Genomic DNA, 26,841 nt, shown 5'->3' with positions numbered 1-26,841 from the left:
AAAAAATTAAGCATATTTACTCTCCTTTTGAACAAATACTAGGAATTTATTTGCATATTTAATATAAAAATAAAATTTAAAAGAATTAAGAAAGAACATGCAGAAAATAAAAAATAAAACAATTCAATTGTGTCCATTCCTGGAAAAAATCCTGCGGACGCCCATATGTATGTGCGAATATTATAGCTAAACTAAATCGTCATCGCGCTTTCTAAAAATGACACGCGTAATGTGATATATACGATATGCCATTTCAGACGTATAAGAATCGCGTTAGATATCTATCTCGGCATTAGTTGCGTAAGAGAAGTGTAATAAGTTTCACGTAATGCGGACGCAAAAAGATCGCGAGTCGACGCCTGGGAAACACGAGACGCGATAGAAGAGAATCTGAAAAAGCGCCGTTTTACGCTTCAGGTAATATCGTCGAATATAATGGAATGCGCGTCAATCGATAGCTGTACAGTTTGACTGAACGGATAAAATCTCTCGATCGTTGTGCAAGAAAATCGAGCAATCCAACCTCTCTCTCTCTCTCTCTCTCTCTCTTTCCTATACACACACACATTGTTTTAACGATGAACGGCGAAGGAAAAAGTTGGAACAAATCGTCGTGTCGCGGACGAACACGATGGATCGTTGAATGAAAATGCGCGAACGAGAAAGAGATCGGATGGGAAGAATAGGGAATGATTTTTTTCGAAAATAAGCGCGTGTAATTGCTTTCGAGTCGCATGTTAAATGAAGTTCTCATAAAGAAGTTCGCGCGCGCGCGCTCGGGAATACTTTATATATCGCCATGCTAAATTCCGTACCGCGTGTCGGCCTTGATGCACCCGAATGCATTGAAATAAAACGTATCAAAGTAGCATGCAAGATGTCGGGCTCCTTCCCCTCCTTCTCTCCCCCTCCTCACCCAGTCGCTTTTTTCAATGGGCGTTTTTCAAACTAATTAAAGTGGATATTAAATCACTTCTGCGCCACATACACACCTTCGCGATTCACTGATGTACGACCTATTAATTAACGTTTCCGATGCTATAGAATATCGCTTGAATATCGTCGAAAAGAGATTTCCGAGAGATACCTTCTCCGATTGCAAATCGTTGCGCGAATTTTACTTTGCGAAAAAATATATATCCGATAAGATAGAATGTGAATATATTATAACGGAGGGAGGGAAAATTATAATACTTTCCCCGAGTATGTGTTTTACTCGTTCCCGCGAAATATTTAACGCATATAGTACCATCTCATCGGAGAACACGTGGTATTAAGTTTATAAACGTGCTTATAACTAATAATAATCGTTCCAGAATTGGCAAGATAATGTAAGCTGATGGGGCATCGGAGAGGAAAAAAAGGAGGCAAAGAAACGTCTAACGCCGGTGGAATTCGCTAGCTAAGAAGGCTGAAAAGGATTAAAAGAACAAAGCTTGTCCTCGTGTGCTTTTTACGTCGCACAAACGGGTTGCGTACGATCGACGCGCGACCCAATCATTACCGCGAGCGTATTATATAAAAATCTCTCTCCATGAAAAGAGAGAGAGAAAGAGATATGATCGTTTCTAGCGTTTCTTCCGCCGCGTTTTTCTCCGATCTTCTACAATTCCGGCGAAATGGACTCGCTAAGAGTCTCACGATTAATTTTTTTCGAAATATATTTGAAAAATTCTACCTCCATGTACCGTGTATACCTACGTACATGTTTGCGCTGGAGCCTCGTGGTGCTCGTTTTACGCTCGCACGAGCGTAGCGAGCGAGCGCGTCGGGTGACGTCGCGCACGAGACGGACCAAAGAGAGAGAGAGAGAAAGAAGAGAAGAAGAGAAGAGAGCGAGGGACGAGGGCCTCGGGCGAGTTGTATAATATGAACGCGCCGCGCCGGAGTTTCGGCAGGCTATAATCAATTCTGATTGCAGTCCAGCGGATCGCAGCGCGATCCACTGGCCGATAGCCGAGAAAAAAGTCAGCGCTTCCAACTACCGGGCTGCCACGGTGGTACCAGCCGAAGAAGCAAGGGAGGACGCGAAGGGACAGGGATAAAGTAAGGAATAAGGAGAGAGGGACACGAGAGAGAGAGAGAGTAAAAAAGGGAGGAGAGGATATTAAAGTGCGAGGGAGAAACCGGTGAAACCATCGAGACGATCCGGTGGGTGGTTGGAGGAGAGAAAAAACGAGTTTTCGACACGAGTTCGGGGGTGCGATTTAGTTGATCTCGGCCTCGCGAGATCGTCTATGAAATTCGTCGAGCTGGGACGAAGTAAAACGCGCAAATACCGAGTTATTTATCGAAGGGTCCAACAGCGAGTCCCCAAAAACAACCGTATACTGACTGTCACTCTTGCTTTCTTTTCTATCCAAGACGAGAATGATCTCTCGGCGCAGATTTGATTCTTGGTACATAGAACTCGCGAGAGCTACGATATCGTACTCGAATTAAGTGCTCTAGAGTCTCGCATGCGTAAGGGTTCCGCAAGGGCAAAGACCTCGCGCTAAACTATGCATGCCTCTGGCCTCGGATCCAATCAGGGTTAGGGGCAACGTTGTCCCGTCCAAGAAAAGAGAAAAAGAGAGGTTCGAGATATTTAAACTTCCGTACTGGGAGAGAGCTTTTAAACTGAAAGACATAAAGTATCGAGGAACTGTCAAAACTTTGCTTCTAATCGCTAATTCGAAACGTCTGAGATGACGCGGTAGACGCGCGAGATAAAATTCCTGCGACGAGAGGAAAAGAGGAAAAAAAAAAAAAGGACACATCGGTGGCGGATATGTAATGTGCGAGTAACTCCGGCAACAACCTTGACTCGCCGCAAGCCATACTCGCGCGCGCTTCTTATAATCCCTTGTGTTCGCGCGCGTCCGGCCCCATTAGTAGTTGGCTGACCCATCATTCAATAACGCTCTCAATGTCTGTGCGACCGTGTCTCTCTCCGTGTCTTCGGACACACGCATGTGCGCGTGACGCGGCGATAATTAGATCGAGTTTCCGCGCGAGAATATATAAAGCGCGGAAAAGCCTCCTTCAGTACCCCCAAAATATTTTTCTGTACACCGAGAGAACTTTTTCTTCAAATTTATCCTGAAAATCAAGGTAATCGTGGGACAATATGGAAGAATTTTAAGAATTTCTCTGATTAATATTTATCACAATACAAAATATTAATATGTGTACATACGTAGTAAATTTTTTACTAAAATTAATCAAACATATTTTATATTTTATTGTAATAGATATTATTATTTTTATTTTCTTTTGTAAAATTCTTATAAAATACTTTTCTAAATTCCTTCCAATACTGTATTCTCTCACGATTATCACCATTTTCGGGGTAAATTCTAAGAGAAAATTCTCTCTGCGTATATTAGAAATAATTTAAAAAATTTTCATGTATATATTTCAAAATATGTCTCTCGATATTTGCGATTAATAATAAAGTAGAACGTGATAAGGGTATTAAGATTTTATAAGTTATCTTAACAAGATAACTTTGTCATCACGTAGCTCCATAGCTATATATAAATACATACTGAGCGAGATTTGATATAAAGTTACGTCATGGAGGAACAGTGTATGCGAATATCAATGTATTCTAGGGGAGTCTTTCAATGTTAAAAGTGTCACTGATATGTTGCGTGTATACGATTTAATCCAAGTGTTATGTCTACGAATGAATAATTCGTGTCAGAATTATATGCATCGAGAGATTACGATGTTAAATATTATCATCGATACGAAACGTGTAACATGCACAGGCTGGCACCTTCTGCGATAATGAATTCTTTATTATTACACCGTTAATTTTAAGCAGATGACAGTCTTCTCGGACAATCTTTTTCGACAAAGCCATAAGACACATACGTACACTTTATTAATTTGTACCGTAAAATAATTTTCTTCTACACTATAAAAATAATGTCAATGTCATTACATTACAAATATATCCCAAATGTATTAGAGCTCCAGAGCAGACAAATAACGGATGCGCATTTATTCAATTCCGAATTAATGAGTAGCATTGACCGAGAGACACTCGTTTCTTTTTTTTTTTTTCGAGAAAAGATTTGAAACAAGTACAGAGTTTCTAAAGAATCAATGCAAATACCATACTCTTTTGTAACAAATGATTCGGAACGGCCGCTAACGCTCAACAAGCAAACGCTACTTCTTATTCATATCGACGCCAATCGGCGTCAAATGCTATACGAGTTTATGTTAAATTATCATCTCTGTGGTTTTACCGGAATTCCCGGAGCTGACAAACGCAAAATAAGAAGACGATTTCCATAGACAAATCCTTCGAGAGTCCATCGAAACCGGAATGTTCGTTACACAAAAACGAAAAATGTTTATTCGCGTTTTAATAAATTTGTATGCGTCTATTTTTTAAAATAAATATTCGTCTAAAAAAAAAGTACAATTTACCGAGATCAATTTCATAGCGCGTCATCGTGATAACACGTGACACAGGTCGCGTGGTGCGATGTGAATCACTCGTGACATAATCGGTCAATGAATCGTGCTAAAACGTCACCTATTGATTTCGCTATTCGAGGATGGAATCAAATGGTAGAGTTAAAAATCACGACGATCAAAACACACTTCGTTTCTCAAGCGGCGTCGCATGGGAGACGACAATATGTCAATGTCATTCACGTTGTGTGTCACCGCGTTACGTACCAGGTGTCCAGAAATTAAGATCCAAAATCGCGAAAACAGGGAAAGATTTCTTTTACGTGTACACATGTCAGAAATTAAATTATATTTTTAAAAATTGGAAAACAAACATTAATTACCTTTTTCGTTCTCTTAAAAGTCACATCGACATTATATTCATCAAATTAGATATCTATATATATATATATTTAATTATTATATATAATTATAGTATATATTATATAAATATTGTATACATACATATACATATATAAAATATTTATATTTAGTTATTTAAAAAAATCAACATACATCGAGGTGTAAAGAAAAAATTAGCAAGACTGCAAAACATATATATATATATATAAAGACATTTGAATTTCGTTCTTTCCGATCTATAAGAAATCGCATAATTGAATTGGAGTATTGTATACAAATCGGGAACACCCTTTGCAGACTTTCTTCGTTATCGGTGTGATTATACGTTTTATAAATACAGAGCGACAGACGTTCCTACTAGTTGCTTCGACATCGAAAGCACGACAGACAGGATAATTGATAGCGGAATGCTAATAACTCGTACGAGGCAGGCATTATAATAAGTTTTTTGCCCGGAGTGTGTCCTGCGTCTAGCGTGTTCTCGCTCCCCTCGTGATATGTCACGAGTGTTCTTTCCGGTGCTTATTAGCACGTAATTTGCTTACTTCGGTAAGCTTTATCGGCAACGATTGATCGACACGATATTTCTACTCATTCTGTTCTTTCTAGCTAGACACGAATCTCCGTTTAGCGATGAAGAATAACTGTACACGCGCGTATCGGCGTGTTTATTTTTACACGTAAGATTAATAAGCTGCATATGTTAACACGTGTACGGATTAAAGCTAATCAATTATCGTCATTTAAGATCAATATCTGTAGAAATTGTTTTATAATAGTATATTCGATTTTTCGCGTAGAAATATAATATGTGTACGTGCGCGTTTGATGTTACATGCGTGCAATTTAGAGGGAAAAAAGATATTTTTAGTGAAATAAAATATACACAAGAAATAAGTGCGATCGAAGAATGAAATTCAGCTGGACAGGTATACACGAGTTTCGCGGGCTTGCATTTTCCCCGGATAGATTAGTAATTACATGTGTTACGGAGTGAAAAAATCTTAATACAATTTGCCAGGGTATTAAGCGCACGAAGAGTGTAATTACAAGATACTGTTCTTACGCGCGTTGCTTTCCTCCGAGTGATTATATATCGCGGCATACGGGCATGGAGAGTGTTAATAATTGCGGTGGACGATGGAAAGCGTATGTGTATCCGTATTAAGAAGGAATGACATTACCGCGTTTTGAAATGAGGGGCTTCGATATCATTAATCTCGTCGCGTTAGATTGGACTTTATACCGAATAGCGTGTGAACACATCAATTTTTAAATGAAGCAATTTTTTCGTAATTCACGTTCCCATCAACAGATGACCGCGTCTTTTCGCGTCAGATTATTTTCATTATAATCGCAATAAAATACGTATGTGTGTGTGTGTGTGTGTGTGTGTGTGTGGACTTATAGACGTCTCAACTGAGGGATATTAACAGACTACTCTACATATGTAGATTAAAAAATATCTAGTACTTTTCCAAGTATTTGCTTAAAGTGGGTAAACATGGGAGTACTTCCCCAGCGAAGAAATATTTACTAGGCAAATATCCGAGGCTAAGACAAGCGACCTCTTCATTTGCCGGTGCATCAAGACTGGACGGTAGATGCAACGGCGTCAGGCTTCGCTGTAATAAAGTTTTTGTCGTTCTTTTCAGTCTCTTTGAAGGCTACTCTCGACTGCATCAAAGTGCAAATACCGAGTCTTATATATTTGAAAAAATCAAATCGCTCTTTCATCAGAGCTTTATTAAAGTTCAGATCAGAGTCGCGAATATAATGAAAGTGGGCTCGCAAAATTAACTTGATGATTATCGCGCAAAATTATACACCATCATATATAGTAATTTATATTCAGTAATAAACATATATATATATATATATATATCATATATATAATATATATAATATATATATATATAATATAATACATATATAATATATATAATATATTATACATATAATACATGTATAATATATATATATTTTTATACATATAATACATATATAATATAACGTATAATATACATATAACGTAATATGTAATATACACAATATATATTCTATATAATTAAAGCAATCGGAAATGACAAACGTAAAAAAGACAAAAGGGGTACGTCATCTCGTAGTGTTTTTCTCGACGAAAGGCGCGCTTGGTATATATATACTAACCTGGTAGGGAAATAGGGGAAGCCCTGATGGACGTGCAGGTCCATGGGCATCGCGGGATGTGCGGGCCCGTGATGCGCCGCGGCGGGGACGTACTCGCCCCCGGCCGACATCGGGGGCTGCATCATCCCCGCGGCGGCGGCCGCGTGGTGACCGGCGAGCATGGCCCCCCAATGGAAACCAGGTGCGCCCGGCATCGCCGACGGATGCTCCAACTCGAGGGCACGGTGACTTCCGCCGGCACCACCGACGATACCACCCCCGGCTGCGCCTCCGGCACTTCCGCCCCCGCGGTGCATCCGCCACCCTTCCACCACGAATGTCGATGGTATCTCCGTCGTCTCGGTCGAACGCGCACTCTTTTCTTCTCCCCACTCTCCCTCTCTCTCTCTCTCTCTCTTCTTGTTCGACGCTGCTAATTCGAATCACTCAAATGTCAATTCTACTACCCACTTGTATATATACACTCACCCGCGCCCGGGACAGGCCTTTTCCCGTCGACGAACGGGAGGGCCTGTCGATTCGCGGACCTCTTCTTCTCGACCGGCGCACCATCGACCACCGGTGCCCTTTAATCTCGCGTTACGCGGCGATACTCCCGTGAACGCTGCATGCGCGACGCGGCAGACGCTGGTGACTCTGAGAACGCGACGCTGCGGGGGAGACGCGCCGTAGTAGTGTATCCTCTGGCGAGCCGCTGCAGCCGGACGGAGCCGAACAGTGGCGCAGCCTTTAGCTCGGCCATGAATGACGCGCCGTATTCCGAGTTACTTGACTACTTGGAGGCGGAGCCTCGGCCTACTCGCGCCCACGTGACACCTCCCGCCCCCATTCCCTCTCCTCTTCCGCGAAACCCTCTTTCCTTCCCTCTCGTCACCCTTGCCGGAGCGACGGACGCCGCAGCTTCACCCTCTCGCGACCCGACCACGTGCGCGCAAGCCCGAGCGCGTTGTCGTTGATCTCCTCTCTTTCGGAGCTTGTTGTTTTCTTTCCGCATCCATCCCTCTCCAGGAGGGTCCGTCGAATTCTCGAAACGCATCACCGACATGTGTATATTCCCATGTCTCTTTAGTATCTTGATCCTAATTTAACCCGAGACTCCGATTTATAGACTTAACTTGGGAAGGACCGAAAAGTAATGGTCGAAACGTTGTGTACTTGATTCGAGAAACATTTCCAGTCGAACGAAAAGATTATTTCATTCGTTTACTACCACTAGCGACTTTGAGAAACTTGAATATTAATTCAACCCGATTTATATATTCATAGGGGGTGGCTAAGTGGCGATAGGTGAACTTATTAATTAGGGGATGCGTTAACAAGGTGCATCCGTTATTGTTTGTTTGGATCGAATGTTGGGAGAGTTGTTTGATGGAAGAGAGGGAGTTGAGGACAAGGAGCTTGCGGGTAAAATTTCTATTCGAAAATTCATATTCTCTCGTATGTTACCTGTGTAAGAGAAAAACGTTGACCAAGATAGACAGACGGATCCGTGCTGGAGACGCACGTTTTGGCGTAACACTTGTTGAGTCACTTCGCTCCCTCGCAGCCGACTAAACGCGTCCCTTAGTGGACGTTTCATAAACGACGGTGTAGGGGGGTGGGAAGGGGGATGAGGGTTTCGAATGCGAACTTTACTATTCGTTTTCGCACGATCGACCTCGCAGACTCGCGTCCTCGTCTTTACGCACAACTGATTATTTCATTTTGTACACTCTCGTCGCGAATCTCGCTGGCAAAGAAGGAACAATATAAAGTGTAATTACTACAAATACGGCAATAATCATGTAAATCGTAATGCACTGTCCCCGTAATATACAATTGCGATTAAGCAAGAATTTGAATACATCGAGCGAAGAATTTAATAATAAATTTAATTTTCACTGTCTGTCGCCGTTTTTTTTTTTTTTTTAATTTTCGACCGTCGACAAATTATCGCGCAATTGTGTTACTTCTCCTTTCGAAATTATTACTTCTAATCAGGGATTCGCCGCGCGAATGGTAAATAAAAGCGACGCCTGTAACGTATACATTAAATCAGCCGGAGTTCCGTCAGCCCCCTCGAGTTGTAACCGGTCTACTACCATAAAAAATTTAATCAAAATGCCCTCTTGGTAATTTACAGCTCGCCCAGCCTCTCAACCCTTGCCAAGGTGACTCCGACTGGTGGAGAGAGGGATCTACCGCGTCTTGCTTAAGCCGAATTCAAGTAAGGGCTGTGTACGTGTGCAAGACGATAGAGAAGAAACAAACGAAAGTAAGAGAAGGGACGGAGAAACCCCGCAGGAGTCATAGAATGCGGCCCATTTACTCTTTTTCCGTATAAAAAATCATTCAGCCTTCGCGCGTTTGTCCTTAGGGTTCGTGAAATGGCTAAAAAAACTCGAATTTGCCAATTAAACGATATTCGCATCAACGCTGAAGATGGTTTCTATATAGAGCATAATTACTCTTATATCCAAATTATTTTTTTTCCTCTTTCTCTCAAAATATATTCATTTCTGCGAAAAATTTGATCCAATGATATTATTTAAAAAATGACCATAATTTCCATTACTTTCTATTTGTCTGCTTATTTATTATTTATTTTTTTTTTTATGATTTTTGTCTAGAGTATAATTATATATCCAAAATATTTCTTTTCCCTTTCTCTCTCTCTCCGTTCAAAATATATTTATTTCTGTGAAAAATTTAATCCACTGATATTACTTAAAAATGACCATAATCTCGATTACCTTTTATTATTTTAAAAATATAAAATGTGTTAATAAACCGACCACAACTGGCAATGTTATTCTTTAGTTATTTATTCAAAATTCAGACAACGTTTCGACCTTAGTTCAGGTTCTTATCAAGTCTGCTAAGAAATAAATTGACACACTTCTACATAATAAAATTCATACTAAAATTCGTCCTACGTTTGTTGGACGAATTTTAGTATGAATTTTATTATGTAGAAGTGTGTCAATTTATTTCTTAGCAGACTTGATAAAAACCTGAACTAAGGTCGAAACGTTGTCTGAATTTTGAATAAATAACTAAAGAATAACATTGCCAATTTTGTGGTCGGTTTTATCAACACATTTTATATTTTTATTTTTATTTCACTGGCGACTCATAAATTACTCGTAATTTTTATTATTTTGTCCGCTTATTTATTATTTGATAAATCGAGTACGCTATATTCACACGGACGACATTCGGTCCATCCAATAATAATTTATTTACAACGCCGACTTATTGTTGCGGAGGAGAGAAAACGGAGAGCGAACGTCGTCATGTGCCATTAAGTAGATTCTCTTAAGCAGAAAAATTGTTTCGCGCTGGCCTACCTGTGGGTACAGGTGTGAGTCGTAATAACATAGTGAGCGTGCCCTTTAACCTCTAATATCCCTACCTTCGCGCTGACTTCACTAAGGCCGCCGCAAACGGACGTAGGAACACGGCAATCATCGTACCTCTGTATCAATTGCAGGCGCATTATTATTGCGGATATACTTGGCGCTGCGTCGTATCATTGAACTTTCGGCAATATATACGTCGCAATATTACAAATTGTTGTCAGGACTGGCGACATGTATTATTTACGAATATTGCACAAAATGCGCTTCTTATTATATATAAGTGCATAATAACAGTGCAAGTTCACCGCGCAGGATTCAGGAAAAGTATGGAGTATATATATATATATAAAAAAATACACACAGCTCTGAAAAATTCCAAATTTATTCGAGACGTCTTAAATGTGTAAGTATATAATACTTGAAACCTTGAAATATAGGTATTATCAGTAAAGTCAGTTTGGATACTACTTGGCATAATACTTTACAATCGTACATGGTGATTTGTTGATATCATAAATTGTAACAGAAGTATAATGAAAATTCGAAAGTAGGTGAGTGCTCTGCAAGATAATTGCACGGTGAGCTGAGCAAAACAATTTTGCGATTGTATCGAGATCTATATAAATGTTAGTAGTCTATGCTGAAGTGAAAATGATTTCAATTTCTGATAGTTGTAAAGTAACGTCATTTATGCGTCCCACTTTTGCGTGAATAATATTCGGGAGAATGTCAAAAGTATTAAATGAAACATCTTCGTAGGAGAAATAAAGAGAAAATTCATATTTAAAAATATGAAAATTGTGAAATTTTCGCAAAATTCAAAGAAAATTAATGGAATCCTTGAAATAAGAAATTAGTAAATTCATTATAACATGGTTTGTAAAACATGAATAAAATCTAATTATTAGCTTACTAATAAATTTATATTCATCGCTTCTATTTGAAACACGATATCTAAATACTAAATATTAAATTCTCTTTATGTTTGTTTATACCCTGTTCTTTCAATTCTAGTTGAAAAGATGATTAAAAATTATGTCTCACTCGTGTGTCAAATAGAAGCGTTGCTACACATCTATTTTGTTAAGTATATACTATCGCTAATATATTCTAATATAGCGGCTTTCAGACCGTCGTTTAATCTCTTGGAGAAAATATATGATACGCAATCGCTAAAGAATTTCATCATTTATCAATTTCAATCAATTTATTTAAAACATTTCTAATGAATTATTTTTGTCATTTTGATTAATTTAAAAGATTTAAAGGGATTCGAATAAAATACAAAAATATTTTTAAAAATATATTATCATCGATTCGTAGTATCAAAATGATCTCCATAAGTTAAACGATTATCATCGAAGATACTGAATATCGTAATACATTGTTCGCACTTATCGAACTGAATATATATATATTTTTTTTTTAATTCTTTTTTTGTGGAGCATCGCAATAACTAACTCCTCCTACAGCTCCCCGATAATAATGAAAAAGGCACATGCAAAATACACCTAATATAAATAACCCATATAATATAGACTATAGATGGATATCGCGTATTCAATGATAAGCGTGATACGATCGTTACAATATTATCAAGTATTCCTTCAACCGCGTGCATGTAAAATAACATTGGATAGATAATAATGATATAAGTAACGTTTTGATTTTTCAGGTACTTTATACATATTATTATGTTTCACGTGTATATAAGGCAGATAAAAATCGCATTCGCGATATGAAAATGAAAAAAGTTTGAAAATGCGTTACTTAAACAATTGTTGTTACGATCACAAAAATACTAAAATTTTCTCTTTAAATTGAATCCTTTCTCGCACTGATATAAAAAAATATTTTCTAACCCTTTAATTTTAATGTCATTGTGTTGCAGCAATACGAAAAATATTGCAATAGCAATTTTTTAAGTAACACACATTGCATGAAAAGAAGAAAGTGCGATGATATTCAATTACTTTGTAATACTACAGTCGTAATAAAGATTACGTGTAAGTCTTCGTTATATACTTTTAAAGTGCAAAAGTTACACTCAATTATCGAGTCTTAATCAAGTCTTGTCAAGTCAGAGTCTCTGTAGTTTCTTTCTTTTCGAGCAATTTCGTTGTAATAACGGGGGAACGACTGTATTGTCATATTAATATGTATCTTATTAAAGTATTCGATGCCACTAGGCAGTCGTTAACCTTTTCTAACCAAAAGGCAATTAATATAATCGTCATTCTTTCTCACGACGAATCTCTCGTAAGTACGTACGTGTACTCTCTATTATTGGATCATTAAAATTATCCAATCAATTCTTACGCTCGATAGAGCGACTCGTTCTTCGTATGCATGTTCCAAGTTGGTTTTACTGCTAAAAGAGAAGAGTAACGTTTTTAACGTGGACTATGTCTAGGTCTGAAAAACAAATAATCAGACGGGATCTCCACGTCAATCGAAAAATCAATTACTCTCTCGCGCCGCTAAATTATCAATCAAGATTCGTAGGAAATAGCGGAACTAACAATAAGATACATTCCCGTACAAATTAGGTCACAGGAACTATTTCACAGATTGCTGGTGTCTCTCAACTAGACTTTCGTGTAATTAAGAATGAAAGAAAAACTTTGTCTAATACGGTTTCTTGTTATAACGTTAAGAAATTGTATTTGTATTAAATTACAGTCTTGATAAAAATCAACGTCCATTACGGCGCGAAGACGATAAGTCGAGATAGAAGACTCTAATCGAAAAAGAAGACTAAATATATCTCAACTCTCGTTACAATTCAAACAACCACGATTTCCTTTTGTAAATTTACCTTGCACGCGTCGATAAAAAATAAAAAATCCCATTCGGATCGACACATTCTTCTTCTTCTCTCGCGTATTTCGCGATTCATCTAATAATGCTCGTTATTCGAGAATAATCGCTGTTATTTGCGATTTATTGCGACACGACAGGAGAGATGTACAAAAGTACTGTTCTTTTTTATCATCCTGCCAGCTCTCTTTCTCTATTACGTCTCTCAAAGAGCACGTTATATTTTAAAATAAAATATATTTTCTTCTGCTGTATATCATTGATGCGATGTTCTTAGTGCATCGAGAATATGAAAAAACACACTCGGCTTATTATATATACTGTGTGAATTTCTCGTCCAAGAGATATCGATATTGAATATCTCTAGTTAATGCAACTCTCTATCAAATCAAGTCTGAGCGTAATAATGACTGTGAATACCACGATTTCTCAGACAGTCATGATAAAACTCTGCTCAACGAATATTTATTATTCGCAGCATATGCGGTATTCGCGTAACATAAAATTGTTGGCGACCACAATACCGTTTCGTATACGAGAGTCGATATGCTAGATTTTTCTTTTTGTCGGCAATAATAAAAACTAGCAAATTATCTAGCTAGTAAAGTAACGGCGATTTGACATTTTGCGAGTGTTTATAACTGCTATTTCAAAAAGAAAGACACGCGCCGCGTTCCATATCGTTTCTTCTACATTACGGTATTATTTTTAAAAAATTGAGCCACGCAATATCACCACTATTACGTGGTTGCAGTTGTTTTATTTTACATCGATTGTTGTTCGCTATCTCTATGTAATCCGCAAAATGCCAAGATTGACTTACCGAAGGTATCGCCTCTCTTATGAGGATCTTTCTAAGATCTGCACAGGCATAGATCGGGATCGTTACGTAATACGCTTACATAGTAAGCATCGTGCAAATTGTAAGCTTGCAATAAAATTGGCCGTAAAGGCATTTCTCGTTACTTCGCATCACGTATATGTATAAATTCATAATGGTCGGCATATACATAGATATGTATAAACCGAATCCATTCGCGTACTTTTCATCGTACTCCTTCTCTCAAAAAGACTTTACAAAATAGGTCTCCGTAAATTACATCCTCAGCACATCCTCATTCTATATCAAAAATTCTATCCTTTGAAAAATGTTCTGTAAAAATTATTTCTCTCTCCGGAAAAATAATTCTTTTTTTTCCTCCTCGTATATAGCACGCAAAAATCGTTTCTCTTTATAAATCTATTTACATTAGACACTATTTTATTTGCAATCCAAGTGCCTTTAAATATCAAAGACACACCCGTGATAGAAATTCGAAATTTTTTTTTTACAATAGAACTCTTATTAATCTTGCATTAATGAATCGTTTGTAATCTTAAAACACACATATGTATCGTGCAAAGCTCATGTACGAGAAAATGATTGTTCAAATATATCATAATCTAAAATTTTCAATCATGTTAAAACAAAATACATGAACATATCGTCCAATTAGACATATATGACGTTAAGATAAGTATCATCGATAGATTGAATGTTATTATTCATATGTTAAAATAAACCAAAATAAAATAATAGACGGGAGGTGCAAAATATTTCAGGAATGCTACAAACGCATGCAATAGATGCTAAACTGTACATACTATGTACATGCGACATGCATCCAAATTATTAATGTGCCAAGTCATATTTATTATTCACAGTGCATGGAAATAGCTCGTCGGAATAGAAATCCCGTTGCAATATAATTAAATACGACAAATTTTATATTTGAAATCGGATATATATATCAATTATCATGCACATGTTTCAAGAAAAATTTGCATGCACAAACTGTTTTTCAGAGATTAATAGTATCCAATATAGCATCTTCTAATGTCAGATATCTCGATATAATTCTCGTAAAGTATATCAAATGAAAAAAGATATTGAAATTCGTTGTCACGAAAACGGAAACCACTAGAAGCGGTAATGCGGGAGAATGTTTTGGAACAAATAGGAAGCTTAATCTGGAATCCAAGTACTATTCCCCGATAAAATTCAATGTAAATGAACTCCCTTTGAAAACTGCGTAAAGTCCATATTACGCTGTCGATATTATCTCTTCTTCAACAAGACAACTAAACATTATCCTTCGAAGAATAATATATAATGAATAAAATATATATAATATATGATCTGTATATATATACATATATAAATAAATATTTATACTTCAACAATAACATAAGCTGCTGATTCGTGCAGAAACGTCAGAACGACGAGAAAATAATTGCGCTGATATCGCAATGTATATACTTGCGTCGTCTCGTTCTTGTACAGATATGAAAATATCCTCGAGAAGCAGCACATCTGAATACAGATGTTTTCAATTATGGCGTTCGAGAGATTCGTAGCCGCGTTATATCTTCGTGCAAATTTAATCAGTTGCTTAACCGCGAAGAAACTAAAACTTTTTCCACGAGTAAAGGTAGACGTAGCATTGATTCATACTCGGAATATGAAACGTATCCTTCGTTTTCCTATATATTACGGTAGCTGGAATCGAATTTTTTTAAACTTAAATACGTCATGATAATTTATCCAGAAATTAATTTTTTGTGTCGATAAAATGTCAAAAGTAAAATAATAAAAACAAAGCAAGGCACTAGAGTAATCAGTCGTCAAGCATGTAGACACATGCATCGTCTCTCTCGAATGTCGTCGCCGAATTCAGGCATTTCGAATTAAAACAAATCTATAATAACATGTCGATGTCGCTCGCGAAAAAAAAATCGCGAACAACTTTGCACCCGCGGGCTTATTAACCGTTAGAAATTAACGATGCCGCGCGCGATGTTTCGGAACGGATATCGTATCATCCGTATTTTCACCAAAAAAATCATCGATTCTTGGTGTCGATATTTTTTTCTTTTCGATCGCAAACGTATACCTGCCGTATAATCTGCTCACACGGGCGGCGGCCCCTTGGGATCACGGGACCACATCGGGAACAACTGTGTAGATAGCGTAGTCTCGCAACAGTTCGGCTTCAGGAAGTATTCGACGCAGACGAGGACGACCTGTAGGCAGACAAGGACGAAGCAGCAGCACTGCGAACACTTGAGGATTCGCCAGATCCAGCCCCGTGGAATCGGCTCGCTGTCCGGGTTGTCACCCTTGGCGACGCCAGATTTGCTAATCGCGATCGGCGCCGATTCCGCATCGCTCTTGAATATATCGACGTCATCGGATTTCTTGCGCTTGCTAGAAAATAGGAAAATGAGAAATAATAAATAACTGAAACAATTGCCGAGTCATACAGTCGAAGCCGCAAAGTACGTGATAATGACACATTTGTTGTCTTTATTTGGATTATTTTATTTTTAGATTATTTGGAATTAAATTATTATTCATTAATTATTTTATTTTATTTTTTTTTTATATCGACGTACTATTCCGCATTTTACATATTATAATAATTAATAATCAAATATTATAAATTTTATGTATCATAACTTACTTTGTCGTTTTTCTTTTGTGAATTTTAGTTTATCTTGCAGTCCTATTATTATTTTTGTGTGACAGTTTGAAATTCTTGTTTATTATTTTATTATCATTTTATATATAATTTTATATATAATTTTAAAATATCTTGTAATATAAATAAAATAATAAAATTGTCACATTTCATTATTTTATTTATATCATAAGATATTTTTCCGCGTTTTTATGTATTATAAACATATACCATAACTTACTTGCTGTCTTCCTTTTCTGAATTTTTCTTCTGAATATCTCGAATAATAATTTTATTGGACACTTTGGTTTTAAAAATCTTGTTTCGCTGAATAATGCGTTAATCCGCTAGTCAGACGTATAGTTGACTAGTTTAGAGAAACTTGAACGAGTTCGCTCGCAACTGCGAGAAATTAATTTATGCCGTCCCACGGGTCATGATAATACGAGTAAACCTGTAATAGCAAAGTTGGCCCAGGGAATCAATTTGGAAATGCACGTAACTTGGAAGTTGCGAGAGATTGCGCTTGCAATTATATAGCTTATGGTGTTACCCTGCTTCTCCATTAAGATTACACGTAAGTGTACGATTATTTAACTTTTCTGCGCATGTTCGCTCCATCTCCGCTTTAATTTGCAGAGACGGCAAGATAAAATATTCCGTTTGCCGGTTAAAATCTAACTGTTTACGTGTGATGTGGAGTAAGATGAAAAAGAATGAGAAAAAACGCAACGTGGCGAAAACCATCGATTGCGGAAAATGGCGCAGGATTTTTATACCGGGTTTTTCTTTTTTTTACGACTCGGCGTGGCAGATGCTCTTCACGCCCGTGAAAACTAAACCTATTATCGCCACCACCATGAGCGGTGATTGAACGCGGCTATAAAAACATCCTTAAAACAAAGTTTAATAAGATACGCCGAGCTGATAATTGGAATCTCAAGTAATTGAGTCGGCAAACAACGGCATAAAATTGTATTTGTCAAACGAGAGGAGATGAAAAAATCTCATACTCTCTACCGGGTTTATCGGCGTTATTTAATTCAGTAATAACCATGAGTAAATATCATAATTATTGTTTATTTAATGAAGGTAAACGTTAATAGTAATTATGATATAACGCTGATATTTTTCTGACATAATAATATGCAGTGATAGAGGCTGGAAAGAATGCAAAAAATTGCGCGGAAAATGGCGCAGAAGAGAGAGAGAAGTACAATTTTGCAGTTTTATCGTCTAAATTTTCTTTCATGTTTTAAGATGTGCACGATCGTAAGAGACGAGATGCACAAGTCCGTCTCGCTCGGCGAAGTTCTCATATTCAAATGAGTAGCCGCCTAATGCCTGGCGGCTATGGACCAACGACCTCGCGTCCCCACATCTAAATAGTCGCCTTCATTCTTCACTTCCCATTTCGACGTTATGCAAATGGAATGCGAGCGAGAAGAAGGCGTTTCTTAATCCCGCGAACGTCTCATTCACAAATACTTCAATAAATTTGGACGAGCATTTGTCCGTTTTTATCCGATTCGATTCGATTATGATTTCGTTTAAATGAACGTCGTGTATACGCAATTATTAATTATTTGATCCTTGTGTCATTTACGTTTTAATCTTTGTAATCTCGTATAAAAACGATATCGGACCATTGCACAGAAAGAATTTTCTCTTGGAATTTATCCTAAAAATCATGGTAATCATGGGACAATATGATATTAAAAGAATTTTAAAAGTTTCTCTCTGATTAATATTTATCACAATAGAAAATATTAATATCCGCCAAAATAAAATATAAAATATGATGGATTAATTTTACTATGTACATATTAATATTTTTTATTGTAAAAAATATTTATCAGAGAAATTTTTTAAATTGTTCCAATACTAATATATTGTCCCACGATTAGCATGATTTTCAGGATAAATTCTAAGAAAAAATTATCTCCATGTGAGAAAGATGTTTCGCTCTAGAGTCTTAAGTATATGATTTTCTGACATTTGTCAGTGTTCATCAAACTTTCCAAGACATAGGTGTAACAAAATAAGTAATTCCGCGTAAAGGAAAATTAAGTTTTTCTGATAAATGTTGATGATCTAATATCGAGCCATTACAAAATTTGATAAAAATGAATCGATAATCGTACTTACCCCACGGAATAATGAATTATGTCATTTATACGCAATATTAATTATTCGAACTTCAGAACTGTGTCATTTATATTTTTACACATTTTAATCTTCGTAATCTCGTATAAAAAATGATATCGATTTTCTGACATTTGTCAGCGTTTATCAGACCTTCCAAGACAGTTTGTAACAAAAAAATAAGCAACTCCGTGTAAAAAAAAATGGAGCTGTTCTGATGAGTGTTGGTCCAATATCGAGCCAGTAGGAAATTTAATAAAAATGAATCGATGATCGTACTTACCCCACGGGATAATGAATTATGTCATTTATACGCAATATTAATTATTCGATCTTCAGAACTGTGTCATTTATATTTTTACACATTTTAATCGTCGTAATCTCGTATAAAAAGTGATATCGGACCATTAAGAAAAAGATCTTTCGCTCTCGAGCTTTATCTGACTTTCTGACATTTGTCCAAAACAATTTGTAACAAAAAAATAAGCAATGTTGGTGTTGGTCCAATATCGAGCCAGTAGGAAATTTAATAAAAATGAATCGATGAGTCGTCCACAAGATAATGAATTATGTCATGTATACGCCATATGAATTATTCGATCCTCAGAGCTGTGTCATTTACATTTTCACACATTTTAATCTTTATGTTATCTCGTAGAAAAAGCGACATCGGACCATTATGAGAAAGATCTTTCGCGCTCAAGCTTTATTTAAATTTCTGACTCTTGTCAGCGTTCATCAAACCTTCCAAGACAGGTGTAACGAGATAAGCAACCCGTGTAAAAAAATGGAGCTCTTCTGATGAATGTTGGTCCAATATCGAGCCACTACGAGATTGAAACGAATCGATGAGTCGTACTTACTCCACGGGATAATGCATCTGATTGGCCGCCGTTCGTTTGATGGCACGCGCGTCCATGCTCGTCGCCGCTGCCGTGCGCACGATGAGCTCCCTGCACTGCCTCTGCAGATCGCGCAGCTCGCTCTCGGCGTCCTCGATCCTCTTCTTGAACTCGACGAGGGCCTTGCTGCCCGGCGCGAGCTGCGCCTCCAGGCTACGCGATATTCGGCGAAGATTCGCCAACCTGTGCTCGCGCTCGCTCAGCTCCTGCTCGCTTCCGCTTCCGTCGGAAATCCCGCTATCGGAGAGGGATCCGCCCTCCTGCGTCAGACTGTTCGCGGAAGTAGCTGCGAATTTTACGGCGCAGTGCACCTCCTCCGTCGTCGCGTCGTTCACCATCGGGTCACCCTAGAACACGAATTAATAAATGAATTAATAAAAATTTAAAGGAAAGTTCTTCATTAACGATCAACCTGATGTTAACCCTCAGTTACCACTCATTTTTGGCCACCCTATTTTACCACTCATGGTTTAGAGTAACCCAGAGTCTTCTTTTGTTTATATTTCTGGATCTAACAAAGCTATTTTAAAGTATTTTTTTTTCAATCGATACGCCAGACAGTAAGAAAAAAGCATATATCGGTACAAATGTCACCAGATTTCTACGACTCGAGATATTTGAGAAAAATTGAAAAGTGATCTTCTGAAATTTCGAAAAAATCATTCTTGATACGGGTTAACGTAACCCAGAGAGGTAACTGAGGGTTAAAGTGCAATTTTGAATTAATCATCGCGATATTTAGTTATCGCGAAAGTAGCTTCGAAGAAAGAATGTTACAGATGGATTCCACGATGAGACGGCAACGTGCGACGGATCGCGAGGTCCCGATAAGTGCGAGGATATACCCGGGAGAGGACACGATATCGAATATTGTATAATCCACTCTTGCGCATCACCGGAGGGCATCGAAAAGCGTATAAGACGATTATATAGAGTACGGAGAGGAGGGAAAAGGCAAAAAGACCAGGGGGTATAAAGGTGGAAAGGCGAGAATAACGCGGGAACGTTAGATGCTAAATTGATCGCGATACGTCAACCAACGTTTCGGAAGATTTGCATACGATTTTCGCGATAACCTTCTGCAAACGTAAGGGTTCAGGGATCTGTTGGAACTTTTTATCGGCACGATTCTCTCTTTCTCTCATTTCTACGTATAAATGAATAAAGAATAAATCACTATATATTTTCGCAAGAGAAATATGCGTCTCTTGGATCAGATACGTTTGTACTATGAAAGAGCGACAGCATGGCGCGAATACTGGCGAAAATGCCAGTGGTAGCGGTCGAATAGTAGACAGACAGCCAGAGAAAGAGAGAGAGAGAGAGAGGAAGGGTGGCTGCGTGGAAGAAAGGGTAGGTTTAGGCTGTTTGCAACGGTGGAGAGACGGAGGGAACGAGCCTCCGGTAATGAAAAGCGCGATCCGCATACCAAGTAGCAACCTTCAACCTAACCTATATATAAGTCGGTATACTCTCTCTCTCTGTCTCTCTCTTCATCTTCCTCTCTCGTATAACGGATAGTAGGTACGAAGTGAGTCGAGACGGAATCCACGCCGGTCCGAAAGACCAATCATGCGCGAGAAAACTGCAAGGAACTTCTTATTTCCGGTTACATTCTCCAAACATACACGCATATATATATATATATATATATATATATATATATATATATATATATATATATATATATAGTATTGCGCGTACAGCCGCAAAAAGGTCGATCATTTGTCTGCTGACGCAAAATTCGATCCTGATCCTCGAAAGCAAGAACCGAGAGAAAAATGCAAATTTATTCGTAGGGATATAATTATTATTTATATCAAAGCGATAGAGAGAACGAAAAAATGTTGTTCGCGAAAGCGCGTTTCTCGAAATCAAATATTTATTATTACACAGTGAAGGAAAATCGAAAGGGCGCGATTGATGAACTTGTTCGCGTTCAGCAAAAGGGAATTTTTTTCGGTGACGACACAACGGACTACAAACGCAGAGAGAGAGACTGGACCAGCCTCTCGCAACGGCTGATATTAAATTTGTATTTTTACGCTGATTCCACGGGCCATTCCCGTACGTGACGCGAAAGGGAATCGTTCGGGCGATTAACGATCGGAGTTCCCTAGGGAGCCGCTGGCTCTGAGATGGCCAACACCCTCGACAGAAACTCGGACTCTCTCGCTGTATACCCGGCGCCGAAAACTTATCTCCTCCGTTTCCTCGCACAGGCTGGCACAAACGTACACATTGGCTAATATTTTATTTACTACCTATCAAAACTTATGGATTTTTGTTGCGGTTTGTAAACTAGCTGTCGACCCGGACTCGTCGCGCGCTTCTATTAGTTTCGGCGATCTGAGATAATGCGAAAAGAAAAACACCGTATGAGGTTCTGTAAAATATTTTTATAATTTTGTAATTTATCATCCCTCTCTTTTATCCCCCGTCGTCTCGGGGATAAAGCGCAAGGAAAGAAAGAATTGTAACGTTACAACGAAAAGAAAGACTGTAATGTCGAGTGCTTTATCGTAGTCTTCCCTCTTCTTCGACTCTCGGAGACAGGGTTGGTTGGTGAAGGGGTCAGGGAGAGGTAAAGTCGTAAGAGGAAGATGGAATAAGAGAGGAACTGAAAGAGAGAGAGAGAGAGAAAAAAGGAGAAGCGTAATGTCAAGTGCATGAAATTATTCCCTCGAGTGCTGTAGATCGGCAAGACTAAGAACTTTCCGGATTATACCGCCTTGACGGGAGTTTGAATACGTTAAAATATAGACGCGATACACATGGAAAGAAGAAACGAGACGAAAAGGAAAGGCTCCTATTATTGGTGAGAGAGTATTGTGTCGCGAGTCGTACGTCTTCTTGACAGGCGAAATGAGCATGGGGACAATTGGAAATTGTTATGAAGCACCTACAACCGATCGGTGTTGGCGTCTGGGAACAAAATCGAGTGCAAGCTGTCAAAAGTATTCTCGACGTATAGATCAAACAACATTATATAATATCTCTCATACCGATAATTATCTTGCGATAAGAGAAAAAAAATTTAATTAATTATATCTCTCGTAATAATGTTCTGCGATTAACAAAATTAATTCGCAGGGATTTATTATTATTATCCATTAATTATTCAATTTTCCCAATATATGCTAATAAAATGTTACACGCGCTTGATTATAAATTTATATATATACGAAAGAACATTATTATGATATTCTATATTATGCGCGAATAGCTTCTATTAGATACTCGAATCTTCGAGAAACCGAGCAGTACGTCTTCCCGACAAGCTAAACGAGCGGGCCGATCGAAAATCGCGGTCGCGGACTTACCACCTCTCGCGCTGCACCTTCAACTATTTCTCCTTTACGTCCATAAAGCAAAGAACCCGACGTAAAACGGGCTTGCCAAGAGATTTACTTTATATGCAAATTAAAGACGGATATGGTGGAAATAGGGGGATGTGATGGCGTTTAACGGAGACGCGATATCGACAAGTATCATCTGTCAAACGTGCCCCTCCGACCTGGGCCCCTTCTTCTTCTTTTCCTCCTTCGAGAGCAACCTCCGCGTGTTCAGGCTGGTCGAAGATTTATCTCTTGACGCGCACCATATGTGTACATACATATATGTATAACGCAATATGTGTATATACTCTCGTATGTAGTTTTTATTTTCTCAATTATTTTAGACACGAAGACAACTCTGTACAAATATGCTCTTGCTATCTTCGAATGATAAAAGATGACAAAAAAAAAAAAAAAAAAAAAAAAAAAAAAGAGATTTGCATGTCTCCTTTTAAAGCATTGTCGGAATAATAAATCGGATAGCGCGATATGATTCGAGCACGATATGATTCCGTTGCTTAATAGCGCATGTGCTAATCGAAAGAAGAAGATCGGATACGGTATCTCCAGCAAATCTGTACCGCGCAATCCGAGGAACGCAATTTGCGAAGCGATTTAGCGTGACGTATCGGAAATACGGGATATACAATCCGCATTATAATCTCGCTTTCCTTTAGGTAAGTTACATCCCCGGGACCCGCGAGTCTCCCAATCTATGCGGGGAAATGGTTTTATGCACACAAGCGATACCTCTGGGAACCGTTACCCCATCCACCCGGCCTTGAATAATTGCTAACAGCCATCTAACCGATTGAAAATCAAGAACGCGATGGGGATATCTGACAAACGATTTGGGAAAGATTTTGTAGTTTGCTAACTTTAATTCTCTATGTGCATATTCGGTAAAAAGAACTTGGGTTAATTTAAAAAGACGATGGAACGTAAGTCAAACTGTTCTAATTTGGGAAACGATTGTTATTATTGAACACGTAATTCTACCATTATTATGCAAATGAGGCTCGATCGAAAGAAGTAAATATTTTTAATTGCGAGCACAATACCTGACAATTGACGTCTTGTCTCTCGGATAGAAGCCGGGCGAAGTGAATGACGGAGGAGGCGATTCTCGGAGTGGCTCCCGCTTGCAGGGCTACGTCCAAGACCGCCAAAGATTCTTTGTCGTTCTGCAGAACGGTTTGGAGTTCGGCCAAGCATGTACCGAACTGTTGTACGTCTTGCAAGGCGCGCAACTGCTGCTTACACCTGAAAAGAAAAACGCGGAGATGCGCACATTTATAAACCGCATCGCATTGCAAAAGCCATATATTGTAACGGGTACGCGATATTTCTCTTCTCAGCTATAGATAAATAAAATATCGATATAATATTCACGATATATATACATAATATTTTAGAGAATATTAACACTTTGAGAAAGAGAAATCTCTTTTTCTTTATTTCGTTTATTTCATATGAATTATTCATTACGTCTCGAAAGGGTGAATATAAAGAACGCGAAGCAAATTTGTGCAGAAAAATCATGCAAGTCAATACAATAAAAAACGGAAAGAGAGTAAAGCCGTTGCGTAAACATTAAGACGTCGAATTATTAGTAGGCCCTCCCTCCGGCACTATCGGCAAATAAAAACACTTTATTCCAGGTCAATCTGAACGTCCCCAGCGAATGTACGAATGAATCGAAGAGCTGGTTGTGTCTCTTTCCCACATTGGCGTATCCGTCAGTAAGGCGAAAAGTCGATAAGTTTTTATCAGATATTTTTACAACATTGATTTTGTCATTGAAAAATTTCAAATAGTATTTTTTTATTTACAAATAGATCGTCCACTCATTGTATGAATAATTCGAAAGATTCGATAACTATCCTTTGTGGAAATCATCTCTCGCTACAAGAATAGAAGTGTCTCTCCATACCAAAAGGGATAGGATTGACCTCTGCAAACCCCAATAGGTCAGTGGTAAACCCCTTTGAATGGCCTAAGCCCCTATCAAAGAGGGGACTCGAGTGCTCATATGGAAATTAAAAGGGGGTTGTAATGATAGCGCCAACTATTTTTCGCTCAATGGAAGAATAGCGATGTAAAGAAATAGTTACTATAATTTTCTAAAACAGTGTTAATGTGTGTGTGTGGTTTGCGTAATTAAATGATCATAAAAAATTGTTCAAAAATTTCTTATGAAATTAATTTCGATATTAAATATTTTAATGCATGTAAAGACCATTAAATAAAAATTGAAAACACTTACATTCTAAAAATTAGAATTAATTATTAAAGGTGGAGTAAAGTGGAGAATCTGTAAAAAGTGATTTATATAAAAGAAGATACCTATATATTTTTTTATTTCGAACCCCTCGATAAAATAAAATATCGATAAGTTTGAAGCAAAAAAAAAAGTTATCGCAGAATCGAATATTGCATTGACCGTTTGATTCGTTCGCTTTTCTGTCGGAGCCGTCACGTAGAAAAGGTCCGTGATTAAACGCGATCTCCGTTAAAGCTAGTAATCCCGCGACACGGGTCAAAATCCCAACGAGAAGAGCCCTTACTGGCGGTACCTATGCCGCTCTCGGTTTCCGCTGTTTGCTTTGGTGGCTTCATTACCTCTCAAAATATTTGCCTAACGTCACACGTCGGCCGACGAACGGCCAGCCGATGATCCAGTACTATTCTGTACGGCATATACCGTTGAACCCCGCAGTCAAGATACACTCCAAATTAATCAAGGAAACTATCGAGCCGTTTTCTCGTATTAACGTAGCGTGATTTTCCCAAAATCCACATCGCGTCATGCATCGACAGGCTTTTATTCATAAAAGTCAATTTTTTTTAATTTACGTTTTTTAATTACGTTTTTTTCATCGAATCAAGGCAAAGCGATAAAAATTTTTAATACAATTTATATATGCAAGTTTTTAAATTTTATTTCCAAATATTTGGATTTAAGAAACAAGTAATCTGTAATGTCTAAAACTGTAATCACTTACTTTTGTGAGGTCTCGTCGTGTATCCTATAAAGGTCCGCCACGCTGTCCTTGAGGGCTATGCAGATTAAGGGCGCGGATGCACCGAGATCAGTGATCAGACGATGCGCGGAGACATTCAACGCCCGCATCGGAGTATTGTGGTCATCTAGAACTTTTATGTCGGCCTGCGAACATAAAATATACATTTTTAGTAGCTAGCTGGCTCGCCTAACTCAAACGAATTACCCGCGCGGTGCAGGGGCAAACGCGCAGGGGTCGCTCGAGGGTGAAGGTGATGTATAAAGTGGCTACGGAACTAAGAAGCTACTTCTGCTAAGAAGTTACAGTTACACGTGGTAGATCTCTAAGCGAGATCTTTTTTTTATACCGTATGTAGTATATCGAGACATCGTGATACTTCTTTTATACACGTACACCAGTCGATACAATACTCCGTGATTTATTTATCCTCGTGTCTTCTAAATTGATTTTTTATCCAAAAACATAAGATCGATAAAAATGCAGCGTGTCGATATAGCGAACACCTTGTACGATAATCCTCGGTAGAAGAGAAGGAAATTACTTTTAAAGAACGGAAGAGACGAGGCGGAGGATATAAGACGCGCGAGATGACCGCAAGGACGAGCTTTACGAGCTTCCCCGAGGTCTCCTCCTCGTCACGCGATGAGCGAGACAAATGGAACGGGAAGAGAAGAGAAACGCAGGGAGAGGTCTCTCGTTTTCGTTCTCTTACGTCGCCCTACGTTCGCCGTCGTAAACCCGGGTTTATTTATGCGGTCCTCGTCGGGGATGTGACAACGTGACGT

General features: G+C 38.3%; 2 protein-coding genes across 2 annotated transcripts in view; both read right to left on the bottom strand.

Annotated features, from left to right (window-relative positions):
• LOC114928753 (protein trachealess) overlaps nt 1–7,712 on the bottom strand; it is a 93,851-nt gene extending 86,139 nt beyond the window's left edge. Inside the window, 1 exon segment of the mRNA XM_029300087.2 lies at nt 6,985–7,712. Coding sequence (XP_029155920.2) covers nt 6,985–7,280 — 296 coding nt within the window. The 5' untranslated portion in view covers nt 7,281–7,712.
• Nucleotides 7,713–10,689: 2,977 nt separating this feature from the next.
• LOC114928735 (klarsicht protein) overlaps nt 10,690–26,841 on the bottom strand; it is a 44,864-nt gene continuing 28,712 nt past the window's right edge. The window contains exons 14-17 of the mRNA XM_029300048.2: nt 26,036–26,199; nt 24,092–24,293; nt 19,654–20,039; nt 10,690–16,392 (exon numbers count right to left, since the gene is read on the bottom strand). Coding sequence (XP_029155881.2) covers nt 16,095–16,392; nt 19,654–20,039; nt 24,092–24,293; nt 26,036–26,199 — 1,050 coding nt within the window. The 3' untranslated portion in view covers nt 10,690–16,094. The remainder of the gene's footprint in view (nt 16,393–19,653; nt 20,040–24,091; nt 24,294–26,035; nt 26,200–26,841) is intronic.

The sequence above is a fragment of the Nylanderia fulva genome, unplaced genomic scaffold (genome assembly GCF_048542155.1).
Source record: "Nylanderia fulva isolate GAGA-0341 unplaced genomic scaffold, ASM4854215v1 Scaffold3, whole genome shotgun sequence".
Lineage (NCBI taxonomy): Eukaryota > Metazoa > Arthropoda > Insecta > Hymenoptera > Formicidae > Nylanderia > Nylanderia fulva.
The sequence above is the reverse complement of the archived record's forward strand: the minus strand, read 5'-3'. Positions and strand labels throughout refer to the sequence as shown.